At 27.3% G+C, this 16,187-nt stretch overlaps 1 protein-coding gene across 1 annotated transcript in view; it reads right to left on the bottom strand.

Moving 5' to 3' along the window:
- LOC114125160 (uncharacterized) overlaps positions 1 to 10,649 on the bottom strand; it is a 40,086-nt gene extending 29,437 nt beyond the window's left edge. Inside the window, exon 1 of the mRNA XM_027988689.2 lies at positions 9,787 to 10,649. Within this exon, the coding sequence (XP_027844490.2) occupies positions 9,787 to 10,248 (462 nt within the window). The 5' untranslated portion in view covers positions 10,249 to 10,649. The remainder of the gene's footprint in view (positions 1 to 9,786) is intronic.
- Between the last annotated feature and the right edge of the window lie 5,538 nt (positions 10,650 to 16,187).

Raw genomic sequence — 16,187 nt, 5'->3', positions numbered from 1 at the left:
ACTCAGTTATAAGAAAAATTGTAATCCTTAAAACTTACACCTTGATAAAAAAAATTATGTTTTTTGTGCTTTTAAATTATTAGGTTGTATTTTTTAGGATTATAATTACATCGGTATTATAGTATTGTGCAATAATATGCTCGTGAATCAGCCATCTTTTGATTTTAGAATTTGGTTATTATAATTATCAATCAATTAAATAACATATAAAATGAAAATCAAAGTAAAATTTTTACTGATTTTTTTTTATATTTTTAAAATATCTAATTCGTAAATTGAAAAGTATAATAATAAAATCTATAGTTTTTAATTAAAAATTAATCCATTAGCATTTTATTGAGTACAAATAATTAATAAAGATACAATTGTTTATTGTTCATATTATCCAGTACTCAGCAGTAGCACATTTGGAAAAGTAAAGAAACAATATCTAGTTACACAACACGTTAAATACCTTATGGCACTGGTTGTTGGAGTCCCAATTTTAATAATCGTGTCTATATTGTATTTTTGAATTTATTTTACAGAAAAAAAAACAAATTTAATTTATTTTTATTTTCTTACTCAAGTTGTAGGTAAAGTTAAACTATATCATTACAAAAGAGTTAACGACAAAATATTAAATGTTATATGCATTAATTTAAAAAGATATCATGACTCTGCAACATCTATGTAGACACACTAGTTAGTTTAAAATTAAAATATTTTACTTATATTATTTTCGCGAAAACTTATACAAGTGCCAAAACATATTTTATAATACATAATTGAATATTTTAATATAACGTCAAAAGAAAAAGAAACCGTAAACACTGAAAAATTGGCATTAATATATCGTTTGAATTTTTTAATGACAAATGTATAATCTCTGTATTTAACATAAAACCTAATTATTCGTTATTTATTGTCTGAGATTTTCGTACGAACTAACGTTTTTTTGCCAGTCACTAGTCACTTCATTAAAAATATTTTAATAAAATTTTTGTTATACTATTTATATCGAACGTATACCATTTGATTAATTATTTAAAATTTGAGTAAATTATGATGGCGGTAGATTAAAAAAAAGACAATTTCAAAAAGTATTTCTATTAATAAATCGATTTGCATCAGTAATGGGTTAATCAATATCGATCGGCTTCAGCTTGTGATTTTTAACGGTCATATTATACTTTCAATGTTTCAAATACCTATACAACACGAATTTCTGACGGTCTTAAACTACGCGAATACAATAATAATATATATATATATTGTACAGTTGGAATATTATTCATGAAAATAAGTGGTATGTTCCAACACTTCCAACAATATAACATTAGCTGAGACAAAATCGCTTGAAACAATTACAATATACAAATCTCATTTTTTGATGGCTCTCGAACTGCGAGTACGCATACGGTTGTTCTAGACGTAAATAAGAAATAATAAAAAAAAAAAATACTCTAATAAACGAAAAATCGGCATTCGTAGAACGAAATCGAATCGTGCTAAAAATAAAACCTAACGAAAGAAATGAAGTGAAAAATAAAAATAATAAAAACCGCTTTAGTTATTATAGTAATAACTTATTACCATGGTCAAGTAAAAATTGTCTTGAATTACGTACGTATACGAGTATGTATATATATATATATATACTTTTTGAAACCCATTAGTCATTTTCCCATTCATTTGTAAAACAGTATGTGCGTGTGTATGTGTATTATGTCGTGTGTTATTGGAACAGCTGAAAAGCGTTAATAGTTTGTGTGACCCCGACAAACCAGAAACCGTGACAATAAACACGTCGTCGTCGTCGTCGCGGTCGTCTGGGAGGGTTTGGGGATGGTTTGTAAAAACTGTAGAAAAAAAATGTACATAGGAAGCTCGGTTTAATACATAAGCTGCAACGAGGGAAACTGACCAACAATAGATATCATTTGTCATGACACTAGTTTGCAGCGCCCCGTCACCCCCTCCCAATCAAATATATAAATCAACTAGAAACTCTAAATAAACTGCCAGTCGACATAAATTATATGTTATTATTAATTCGATCCGCTATAAGAACTGATACATATATGTATTCTCGTTTTGGGCGAAGATTTGTCGTCCCGCCGCGCTTTCCTGCGGTTCATAGAACTTGCACTCTGAAAAGTCTGAACATTGTATGAAATCCGGACAGCACTATATGTCATAAACTAAAACTGTTACGATGACATAATATTATAATGAAAATAGACTTTTGAAGAAGAATAAGACTGGAAAACTTTTTGGGGTTATGCTCTTAGCTACAGTTTGCTCCAGTTGTCAGCTCATAGTACGATTTATTTTTCAAAACTTTATTTGTTTTATTTACAGTCATGTGCTAACATAAATTACTTCATTCGTGCTAGTATACATACTTTTTTAAGCAAAACGTAAAAAACAAGGACAACGGTGATTTCTGTACAATTACTGAAATAAAGTTAATCGATTTAACGAGATATATTTATATGTCCTAATACCTAACCTAACTTTAATATTATAAATTATGTAAAAATAATAATACTTCAGGGGTGACGATGGGGGAAGAATCTAATAAGTGGGTACTGATCGATATGCATCTATTAATATTTTTACCCACCAATTATTACTTAGTATAAAAATGTTGACTGACAATAAATCGGGGTAATATAAAAAAAATCGTAGCTAGGTTAATTTTGCACACATTAAACACATTTTTTGTGAGCGTCTTTGTTGAAAATATAAACTATATATGTAATTTTATTCAACTAATTATATTCTGTTTAAATATTAAAAGTGTAAGTATTTAATAGTTAAATGCGGTTAACAGTTTCCCTGATTATACTTCAAGGCTTAACAGGGTTAAAACTGACAAAAAAAAAATAACTAACAAATATGTGGCCATATGGTACGTGGAATATATATTATATATTTTTTTTTATTGTGTATTTTTCAAATGTAATGTTTTTTAATTCCAATTCCACGCATAGGTAGACACATTAAACATTTGATATTAATTATATATTACACTGAGTCGGTTCTTCTTCTTCTTCTTCACAAAATATTATAGGGTCGAATAGTCATAATTCTGACATTAAATCCCTTTATTCGAACAGTACTAAGAGTTGAAAGGATTATGGTTTAGAAATGCATAAATAATAGCCTATTTTTAAACTCTTTTGAAATTAAAAAAAAATTAACTTAATGATCTTTTTTTGTACGCATATTTATTTTATACCGATAATACTCGTATACTTAAAAGTCGAACTCCAGTTATAAATTTCATAGTAAAGATTAAAGGATAAATACATAAACTCATGTTCTATTGATAGAATATTTATAAATTTTATTTTTTTTTACATTATATACATTGGTATATTTCATAAGTAAAGTAGCATGTAAAGCTTCCCGAATGGGTTCTACATATACGATATACCTACATAAATTTGAATCATTAATATTGGAAAATTAATTCACTGAAATAGTTAGGTTTACGTAACTAATTGGATAGGTATATAACTAGTTAATAAAAAATCTCAATGACTCATAACTAATAAATGTACAAAACGATAATTTAATCTCTACCAAAATACTTTTTTTAAGAACATCTACAACATGATTTGTCATTGAATAATATTGTAATTAATAACACTCGAGTATTCGCAAAGCAATTAAATAATTAATACTTTTGTAAATCCATCAGATAGACTTACATTTTATGCCACTGCTTAAAGAAAAGTAAATAATATAAAAATAGGTAGTTTCAAATTCACAATTTATTAAAATGTTTGAATGTATGTATTTATATTTATTTCAATTTATGCACATAATACGTGATACATCGATTATAATCGTCATAGATTTATAATATAATGTGTCTCGAAATAGTCGCATTATGATTCTACGACGGATAAATTAGTATCTTTTTTTATCATTTAAAATAGTGTTTTTGTTATGAGCCATACAAGTGATGTGCTGACACCTAGTTTTCATATATAAACTGCATACGTGAGAAAAAGTACATTCACCTGTAGGTGATTCTCGCTCAACGCGACTTGTATGTATAGGTAGCATGACTTGAACTTGCTTTCTGTTAGACGTTTCTTTGTGGATAAATGCTTATATTTACGTGACTATATCAGACTATTAATATACCTATAACATATATATCGTTCGATTACGCATTATGCGTATTATTATTTATTTTCTTTTTTGCCGACATAATAATATAAAGACATTTGAAAAATTGTTCAAATACGCCGCCTTGACCCGATCAGACGGCTTAACCACTCTGGAATTCACTTGTTACTCACATATAATTAGTACAATAAATCTTTCGTGTCTTTTGAATAGTCGCCATTCGATTTAGGCCGAATTACCATAAAAAATAATGTGTTGTCTGAGCATTTTTTAAAAATAATTTCACAATTATAAATTTAGTTTGAAAAAAGAGAATAAAAACCTAGACAAATGTACATAGAAAACATGGAAATTTAAGATTAGAAAAAAAACTAAACTATTTCTATAATACGAATGTAATATATAGGTATTATATTATATTTGGATTGAATTTATTACATTCATATTCTATTTTATTAAAAATAAAAATGCTTTCATAAATATTAGTCTCATATAGTAAGTACCTAATTATTGTTCATATGTATTTAATGTTTATGCTACATTTAAATTACACATGCATAAAAACTAATTATGCTATAATAATATGGTATACTCAAGTGGAGACAAAAAAAAAAAAAAAACGTCGATAGATAATTGTTACCATTCACTGTAATATAATTATTATTTTCATTTATGAATTATGCCATTATCAATTATCAAATTACAAAAAGAGTATTAAGTATCTAACTATGACTTGTGAGTAAAATATTAATTGTATTATCTCATTAACTTATAAACTGACAAAATTAATAAGTATTTAATACAGACTCGAAGATTAGGAGAAGTTTGCAAACATTGATAAATTCTATTTAAATTGTTCACTGTGATTTAAATTTCATTATAATACTATAACAAAGTACCTACGTGTATTATGTTTTAACTATTTAAGTATAAAATATATTTTATCTGATTATATAGATATTTCAGTTATTGAAGGTGATATTTATACATAACTAATATTTTCTAAATCTGAAACCTATAAGAAATTAAACATAAGCCAGAGTGAATGTACTTTAAAAAATATAAAAATTTTTTTATAATATTTGTGTTGTATAACTACCTATGTATGATAATTCATAATGCATAAAATAAAAGTGTTTAGTGCTTTATGAATTATGATAAATATTAGTATTATACGCTTAAATATATGATTATATTAAAAAAGTTCCTTATATGAAATAGGCTATCTAAAAAATTAGTTATTCTTAGAATTTACTCAGTGGATTTTTTCAATTAGTTTCTTAAATGGATATTTAATGTATGTAAATGTATACATCTTTGTAAAAAAAAGCTATAAATTATAACTTAGAAAATAAAAGGTTTTGCATCTCATAAGTTTATAATAAATTTAATTATGTGTTTTCAGAAAAACTGCGTACTTTTATCGTATTTTATTAATACATACAGTATAGTTATTAATTATTAACTATTTATTTTCTTTGTTTATAACTCTGAAAGTCAGTCAGTCAGTGTGTAATTTCCGTAAACGGTTAAAAAGTTAGGACCGTCATTATTCAATCAATCCTCAGATAAATTAAAACTCCGTCCAATTAACTTGTCGTGTATAATAATCATAATAATTATTGATATTTTCTCTATAACCGAATAGAGCATACTTTTACACAACAGAGGCGAGACGAGTCGTTAAAATAATGTGTTCGTGAAATACTTTTCGACGGTTTAGTTATTTGACTAAATATCAGTCTAACGATCAATATGCATTTACGTAGGTATTATACATATATTCGTATTTATTATATTTCTTTTTATAACATAAAAAACGAAATTAAAATGACCATAACCTCAAAACGTTGTCTGTCTCAGTCGGAAACATCACGAAAAGGTAAAAATATATTAAATATACATAGGTATCTATATAATAGGATAAGTTTAATAATAATAATTTTTTGACACTCGACAATAATACCAATCTTGATTTATACACATCGTATTATAGTCGTATGGGTACAATACTTCGACCACAGAGGCTGGACCTATGGTTATTATGTATAAGCATATAATATATACCACTAGACTGTACAGAAATTGCAATTGATTTATGTCGATTAATTAAATAGTAAGAGTTGTGTGTATTATGAAGGTCTATTTTTGGAGACGGTCCCAGAGACTGCTAAACTGCGCGCAATCGGACGGTATAAATAATATAATATATTGCACGATAGTCTACAGCGACTGCGGCCTCAGTCTGAGACTCTATATATTATGAATTCTACAGACTCAATGAGCTCGTATATAACTGTGTATTATTATACCGCGAGGCTGACTTGTGCAAATATAATATATAATATCGTTCGGACTTATGTATCATGCGGACACTATAGCATCAGCCAGATGACGATACGCAGAGGTCGATTCGGTTGCACTCGATGATGCGACCTGCAGCGGTATTGCGGTGGTGGAATGAAAAGTATCAACAATTTTGGTTACTAGTCATTTTATTTATTTTTTATGGCTGCAGACATGGTGAACTGGTCCGAAAAAAATTTCAAATTCGAGTAAGTTAATAAGATGTCATAGTGAAAATCACATATACCTACGAATAGGTACTCTACCGCTTTTACACTAGATACGAATAATTACACGCGATTTTATATACATTTATTTGTTGGTATAATTTCTGAGAAAACAAAAATACATTTCAGACAAATAGATTCATAATATTACTATATTATAATAAATAATGATTTATTAGTATAACAACTTAAAATATAATCGAAAATTCGAATGTATAACAAGTAATAGATGACGATAACTAACACTTTTTACTCGCAAATAATAATATTTCAATTCACACAAGATTCGTTTGATAAATCAAAAATATGAATAGAAAAAATATGTATAAATACCACGAGCTTTGTACCTACGTGTCCTGTAGCACAGGATCGTCTGAAAATGCGTACGTAATGCGTACGTGTGGGAATGCGACAGAAACGGATAATCGATGGAGAAAAAAACTTCAAACATAAAACAAGTTCGCGAAATATTATTAATTATTACGTAGATTTAACGGTCAAAATTATTAATACGCCTTAGCTGGGTTGGCCACATGTCACATATCACAGTCTTCTGGTTGCGGTGTGTGTATGATTTATACACTGGCTATACATCAAACATAAGTACCTACCTATAAACGTGCATTTTATACTAAAAAATGTATTTGATATTTTTTTTTTTGCAACCTATACAGATAATTATAAAATGTTAAGAAATGAACCTTCAAAAATAAATTAAATTTTAAGAACAACCAAATATTATTCCATGTACACAACGATAAAATTGTAATCGATATTAAAATGTATTGTTTTAATTTGTAAAAAAAAATTGTACTTCATAAAAGATGATTTATTTTGCATGTTACGACTAAAGTCTTACATTTATTTTTATAATTTGTAATTGACTTGTATATGAAAGTCAATGAATGTTTTCGATCATCAACATCGACAAAATTTGAACCATTGGGAAAAAAACTAATGAAATAATAGGTTTCATATACAAATTGCATTATATTTTATAAGATATTTAGGAAAAAAAGATTGTATGAATGAATTTTGCACTATATTGAAAAATAAATGAATAATATATTTTATAAACATGTATATAGATAGGTACAATATGTTTTATATTAAACGTTTAAATAAATAAAACACACGCATATATGATTCTACATAGTTAAACAAAATTTCGAAAAAGTTAAAAATAAAAACGTTGAATTTATTACACATATTCACATTCATTTACCGACTTTTCAACTGATGAATAAGTCTGGGTATAGGTATTTTCCAAAAAAACAAATTATGTATAATTTAAGGTAAAAAAAAAAATCGATTCACGGAAGCCTGCAGCAGTACAAGTCTAACTTATATTATTATTCGAATAAGTATACTAAGTAATTTTCAAAAGTATTTTATTATTTTATATATCATTTGGTAATTATTGAGAAAAGCACTCGGACTCATAAATTAATTTCAAATCAAGTCAGGACAATTACTATTAATTATTACATACATCGTTTTTGAACGAATCACAGAGATGTTACAAAATTAAGTTTTACGTTAAATTATTATGTTACTTTTACGTACTTATAGGCTACCACAATAATATTAACCAAAAATTACATTTTTTTTTTTTAATATAAAATGTTTTGTATTTTATAAATTTAATTTGTTACATAGTATGTATATAATGTACATAATGTATTATATTGTTTAAATAATTAATATTTTATGAGAAAAAAATATACATATAAATACTAAAATGGCGATTAATTTTTCCTTAACTAAATCCTTTAATCAAACAAAATATAAATTATTTTCATTGTTCACGATCTATTTATTAATTAGTTATTAGTGTCGATTACAATTTTGACGTACTCATCAATCTTTATAATTATTGGCCTCGTGCTTTGATAAAAATACAAATTGATTACACTTTAATTTATATTATTTTAGACTTTTTAAACGAAAATAAAATATAAATTAAAGTTTGCGATTTTTGTTAAATAAATATAAATGCGTGTATTATAATATATTATACATTTATAATTTTAAATTTTAATTTTTAGTATCAGCTATATGTGTTTTTTTTTAATAAAAAATAATATAGGTATACGTGTGCGTGTATTTTAAAATATTACACGCACAATGCTCAATATATTTACATAACTGTACACTGCATGTCTGTATAGTATATATATTACATACACAATTACAATTTCTGTATTCTAACATGACGTATACCCAACGATCGACCAAATTAAATTGAAATACTCTTCAAGCACATAACATTATTTGTCGTCGTGCACATCATACAGTAATAACTTTACATAAACCTATATACATGCATTTAGGTGCATGCTGCAACACATATCGTACCTACGATTATACATGGATAATTATTATTCACGAGTCTTGCACAGGGACATTCCTCTAAGATATATATTATAATATGCGCACGCTCTGCACATAAATAATTACTGTTGTGGTGTGTGTATCTTCGTATACACAAATACAGTTTACGATACGACCGTTTAACCCTGTAATTACTATTGTTCGAAAAGCGAACGATACATATAGCATAAATATCGGGATGTTTCGTCTTTGGTTATTATACATCCGATTTTCTATAAAATATACCTATATAGGCTATATCTCTGTCCAGTTTTATACCTATTATATTCCAACGTCGTGTAATGCAAAATAAAAACGGTTTAATGCAAAAACTTCACATTGTATACTACAACAATATATCTTATTTGAAAATTTGAAAAAAAATATTGGCTATATTTAAAAAAATTGTATAAAAAAAACTTTAGTGACTTGCATTTTTAATACGTTTTTATTTTTTTTGAAAAAATAAAAAGAACTTTGTCATACTGGAGATGTGTGGTTTCAAATTGGAAAAGGAATACTGTATGCAGACATATTATAGCTATACACCTGACCATTTAAATGTTGAGCGAAAAAAGTTCACCGTCGTTTCAGACCATATACTGTGTATAGATATAATTTTGACGTTTATAAAACACAATACACACATCGTGCGATATCCGCGCGCAATAAAAAAATAATTACTAATTAGATATTATATGATTATAATTACTTTGCCGTATACGTTTAAGTCCTTCTCGGCCTTCACCGCAGCCGCCGCAGCAGCCGCGTTCTTGTGTCGCAGCCTGACTATCGGCTCGGGAGTCGCTTCGTCCTTCTCGTCCTGCAGGTCCTCCTCGTCATTTTCGTCGTCGTCGTCGTCGTCGTCATCATCGCCATCGTCTTCGTTATCCGCACCGTCATCGTCCTCGTCCTCGGGAACGGCCGCGCTGGTCGCAGCCGTCCTGGACAATAGGCCTCGGTCGGTGGTCGGCGCCGACGGACCGGACCGGTTGCCGACGCCGCCGCCGAAAACGCTGGCCAGACCCATTCGGTCTTGCAAGAACCTATCGAGCTTCGTGTACCGTTCGACGCCGGCGGACGCGTGACGGCCGTCCGCGCCGCCGTTGGACAATGTCTGCGCCCCGACCGCCAACAGCGTGGCCAGCGCCAAAACTCTCGGGGCCGCAGTCATGATGTCCCTGTATGTTGAAATGTGTGACCGCGGTAACGGTGAAGTATTGGTCTGACAACGATTGTCTCCGTTGACGTCGTATAATATATGACTAGTCAGCGACAATCGTGTCTGCGTGTGTCTTCCGAATGGTTATTCAATGACGTCTTAATAAAAAGTAAAATAATAATATTAATAAAAATATTACGATGGACGTGCACGAGTTGACGGCAAGCCGTCCAAATGGTTTTGAAAAAAAAAATCGTCTATAGAGTCGCGTAAGTTATCCGTCGGTTTCGAAAAATAAACGAGATTTGAACGACGCACGTGGACAACACTCGCGTTCGGCGGCAGGCAACTGCTCTGCTGCAACGACACTCGCTCATGACCGCGCTTACCGGTCTCGGACGGAACTGCGGTGGCGCGCGACTCCGCCGAGTTTTATTTCCCAAGTTGCAGCTGCACGGGTCGGCCCCACCGCCGTCCACGTGTAATATATATATCATATAAATATAATATATTACGAATAAATCTTTTTATTCTCGCAATATATTCTATCCTTGGCCCACCCCGTTCATCAGGTACACTGATATACATGTGTTATACATTGTACGTAGCCGCTCAACATGTTTAGGTGCAGGTACATAATACGTGCATACATAAAATAACGTGCGTTTTTATTTTAGTCGAGCCCGAGGTTTTTTAAATTGTTTTTTTCCGAGTAAAATCTCTCGAGAACAAATAAACTATTAAAAAGCATCATCGTCATAATTATAAATTATAATACACATTTTTACACAATAAAAATAACTCTAGGTATATAATATTATACAATAAATACGCATATCATATTTCTGATCGATGACGTTAAATACGAGGGAGTTATCTAGAGTAGAGCGGTCTTATTTCAGAATATAATTTTTATTCCAATAAAACGTCGATTTAAAATATGTAATTAGAAACCAAAAAATAGTTTATGTCCTTTGTTCTGATCCAACCTAACCATCAATCAACCATAATTTCGTTTCTCCATCTTCGTCAGAATAAAAATTAAATTATATATTATACAATAATACACTACTATAAAAAAGTAATAAAAACTTTTCGAATTCGACATCGCAACGGCCAACGACTATATAATTTGACTTTCAGAAAATGCAGACTTGCAGTCTTCTCATGACGTCTTACGGCATAAACTATTGTATTAAAATCGTTTGTAAGTAAATCTATATAAGTCTCTAAAAAGTTTAACCATATAAAAATGGGATTATAACCTATTTATACCTTGACCGTTGATCAATACTACTATTCCAAACGAGTTTTTTTTTTCTTTTTTGCAGTAGGGTCAGATGGGTAGAAAAACAATTTTATTCTGTATTGTGCAAAAAAGTCTTAAATATTTATTCTATACTCTATAGATTAATCTAAGAGCAACACTTGGTTTAAGTTAATAAAGATTATATATAATATTATATAAGATTTATAAATTTTAAATACACACACAAATAATATTGAATACTTTTATTTATTTAAAAGGGTCTAAGATAATTATTGAATATTTTCTATCTATTAATCATAGTTTTTATTTTTTCTAAAACGCTTAAAATGTAAATCCAAATAGTTTGCAGCCTTAGAAATTTGGATCGAATACGCCTATATAATTTACTTATGGTAGAAACTGTAAACGGAGTATTGCAATAATAAATACTTATCATTACTTATACACGATCATTTTAATATATTTATTCTATGTTATAGCATTGATTAGTATATATTATACATAATCAGTATTAATAGCTATTAGGTATATAAAACGTTAATCTATCATTACCTATTTTTCGAGACACCTATGAGTCATAATACGTAAACTTTATATTTTTTGTTAATATTAATATTCAAACGAATTAATTCCACGTAATGTACAAAAAATTTAGCTGATTCTGGTTCTTAAAATAATGTCTATTAGGTATAATAAATCCATTAATACTTGGAATAATTTATTTAAGATCACACACAGACACACACATATACTATCTTGAAATATGTAAAAGTTAGTAGTACCAAATAGTATTTTATAATTTATTCCGAAATAATACTTAACATAACCCGGATTTATATGCTTAAAGAAATGAAAAATAATTTATTGCAAAATCACAACATCATGTTGTTTGTAAAGATAATGCTATCTATCATTACAGTACATAATACTTTATACTATTTTACTCAGTGTTAAATTATCAAAAAATCCAATTGAATAGAAATTTTTATTAGAAATCATCATGACTATTAAGTATTGACCAATAAACTAATGGTTTCAAAATTGTAACAATTGAATTTTTTTTTTTAAATTAAATTAAATTAAATTTTTTTTGCCATTAGCAATTTTGTACACAATTTGTATATGTTTCACTTATATACTATTAATTCTACTATTAATTAAAATAATACAAAAATATTTTCTTATACATCAATGATAATAATATAATAATATACCTATAAATTAATAAACGTGAATAACAGCGACTATTTATTAGGAGAACGAACATTTATTAATCAATTACACTCGTATTATTATGACTAATACAAATGTAAAACTATTGTCTGTTATTATCTTTGTTAAATTTTTATATTTTTTAATTCATAGTTGAGCCTTGGCAGGCGGCTATTGTACTTGGAAATAGAATTAATACTAAAAAATTAAAAAAAAAATCCACATCATCTACAACTCCGTAGAAATTTCTTTTCTTATTATAATTCGAAAAATGATATTAATTCTCAGGGCTTAAAACTATCACTGTTTGATAAATAATTAAATAATTTTTAAAGAACATAATATTTCAATGTTTTATTTTTATGAGGTACTTAATATCATAAAAACGTCAATCAAAATTTAATAAAAATTTATAAAAATTACGATAAGTTGTAAATACTATAGAATTTTTAATCAAATAACTTTGTTATATAAATTTTATACGTCAAAAACTATTTTAGTAAAATAGTTTGATTAAAATATTATAAATAATAATCATTTTCATTATCTAAGAACCAGTTTCTTATGATTAATTATTTACTTTAGAATTAATGCTATTTTATGTCTATATTTTGCTAGTGGAATGTTTTATTTGTCAAAAACACTTGAACAGATTACTAATTAAAGCCAGCCACATTCAACTATAAAACTGACGAGATTTGTTATACTAACTTACGTGTATCGTGATTCATATTTCAGTATAATAAACAATTCAACTAAAACTATAAACCTTAACTATAGAGTTCAATTACACAAAATATTTTCAATAGCTAGTTCAATGCATAAGTATGTTTACTGATTTGAGCAATAAAAATTAGTAATTCCCTTAAAATATTAACATTATACTTAGCGCGTTACTGTTACATAAATTAAAGTTATTTAATAAAAATATATATACATATATGTTACTATATTTTTTATTATAAAGGAGTATTCGTTATCGTGAGTAGGATTTTCTTAAACAAGTACCTTAGTAAACCACACACCTAAGTGCTTTATTGTGTTCTCGTTAGGTCAATTATTGTATGTCGTTGTTAGAACCCTACGAAGTTGGATTAAGTTTCAGGGTTGGATAACGTCCAAAATATTTTTCCCTGCGAGATCTGTGTATAGAAGTATACTATTATTTTTATTATACATACAGTCCACAGTAATTGAATTCTGAAAGTCGGATACACTCGTTGAAGGGAGCTGACATTGGTCAGTATAATTTATTGAATAATTTTAATAGTTCCCGAGACATCTGTTTTATATCATCAATTATACATATTATACATATATGACACCATATAAATATTAATTGCTATAAAATGTCATAAACATTTTGTGTATGTATCTTATACTGTTCATATTATAATTAATATGTACTTTTATCAGAAACATAGAATTGTTATAATATTTTATAAGAATAACACGAAGAAACATTGTCTGCAATAGGAGTATAAACAAATTTTATATAATTTAACAAAATAGAATTTAATCACTTAGGTATAATACTAATTACTATAATGTTATATAAATACTGACTATTTTTTATTTTTTTATTATTTTTTAGTTAACGAGCATGTATTTTTAAACCTAAAATGTAAATGTTAAGAAGTAAAAGGTAAAGTAAAGGGTATTTTAGGTATTTTCGAAATTTCTAAATATTATTTTTTGTTTAAGTTTCAGATAAATCATTTATTAAAATCTAATTATTCAAAAATTATTCATTTATAGTACAAAACATGTATTTATATTATAAAAAATAAATTTAAATAATTATTTGTCGTTCGTTTAAGTTCTTTAAAATCCTAAATGTTAATCGATAAAAAAATCAATAATAGACGAAGAAAAATATAAATACATAAAATTCATTCATTATAAATTAGTTATTAGTAATATTTTATTACAAATAACAATTTATAGATACAGAGTAAATATAAATTTTTAAATACATAATATTTTTATTAAAATGACCGTAATTAAAATGTTTTTTTTTTTTTTATTATCTTTTTCGTCTCAAATTTCAGTGAATTTATTGTTCAAAAACTGAAAAATGAATATCCTGATAATTATCCTAATATATTGATTATAATATCAGTAATGATTATGAGTGTGATATTTGGAAATTGTCTAATAGCGATTTTCAACAACTTATAATATAGCGTCTATATATAGGCATTATACGAGCGTATGTTTTGTAAGGTTATTATTACTATTTTGTGCATAGGCCTAATGGTTCCAAATACGAATGGTATAAAAACAAGTCTGTTTAAAACATCTAAAAATGGAGTGAATGGTGTCCGAATATCTGTCAAACAAACTTTAAGAAAATAATATTATTGACTATCATCATTAACTGTGAAAATACGTCTGTGTTAGTTATCATGGAGCCTATAGGTAATGAGAAATGACACCTATTTGTTGTGTCTGTATTCATCCGTGATTTTTTTTTTTTGTCAGTCATTCTTAATTTTTGAGACGGTCTATAAAATGTGAGTTATTGAAAGAAAAATGTTTTAACCGTCATAATTGCAAGAATAGGTACAATCAAAATTAAATACAATTTTAGAATGTATCTTATCTCCATACATATAATATTGAATGAAAATCAACTACCTATTATTTTATTATATTGATATTACAAGTCCTGCAGCACTTCTGTGCCTATTCATAACGATAAATTAATTTTCAATTTCATACCATACATAGCCATAACATTGGTATTTCATATCATAACACGCGTAAATCACAGTAAACGTTTTATTTATCTTAACACAAAGTGTTAAATATTAAAGTTAAGTACCTACGGAAGAGTAGAATGAGAGGTTCTTCTATAGAAATACAATTAAAATAAGTGTTGTGAGGAACTGGCGATCCTTGTTTATAAAATACATTTGAAGCGCTTTCAAACGACATTTATGTTGTTTCCTGTTAAATTCCAATTAATATCTGCCAATAAAAACTATATGGATACATATCTAGCACACATGTTTTCTTTCATAAGAAACCGTAACCATGCAATATTGTTATTCTTAAAATAATAAACATAGTATAAAGTTATTATACATTATTATACGCTATCAATGAAATTCAATATTATACTGCAAATTACATATTTATATATAAATAATAAATAAACATATAAATACCTATCTAATATTTGAGGGTACGTACTATCATTAAACCGCCTCATATTTTCCACATAATATTATATCCTGTTATTGTTCATATGTTACAGATTGTAAATTCTCTATTTTAATTAATAAGTAAAAAATAAAATAAATAGTGACTATACTATTTACCAATACATATTTATTTGCAAATAACTAAAACTTTTAAATAATATTGAATTTTTCTATGTATCATATAGATACGAAATACCAAGAAGGTTCCGGGTAATAAATACTTATTTATTTAAATTAATAATTGAATAAACGAATATAGG

Source organism: Aphis gossypii, chromosome 3, assembly GCF_020184175.1.
Source record: "Aphis gossypii isolate Hap1 chromosome 3, ASM2018417v2, whole genome shotgun sequence".
Lineage (NCBI taxonomy): Eukaryota > Metazoa > Arthropoda > Insecta > Hemiptera > Aphididae > Aphis > Aphis gossypii.
The sequence above is the reverse complement of the archived record's forward strand: the minus strand, read 5'-3'. Positions and strand labels throughout refer to the sequence as shown.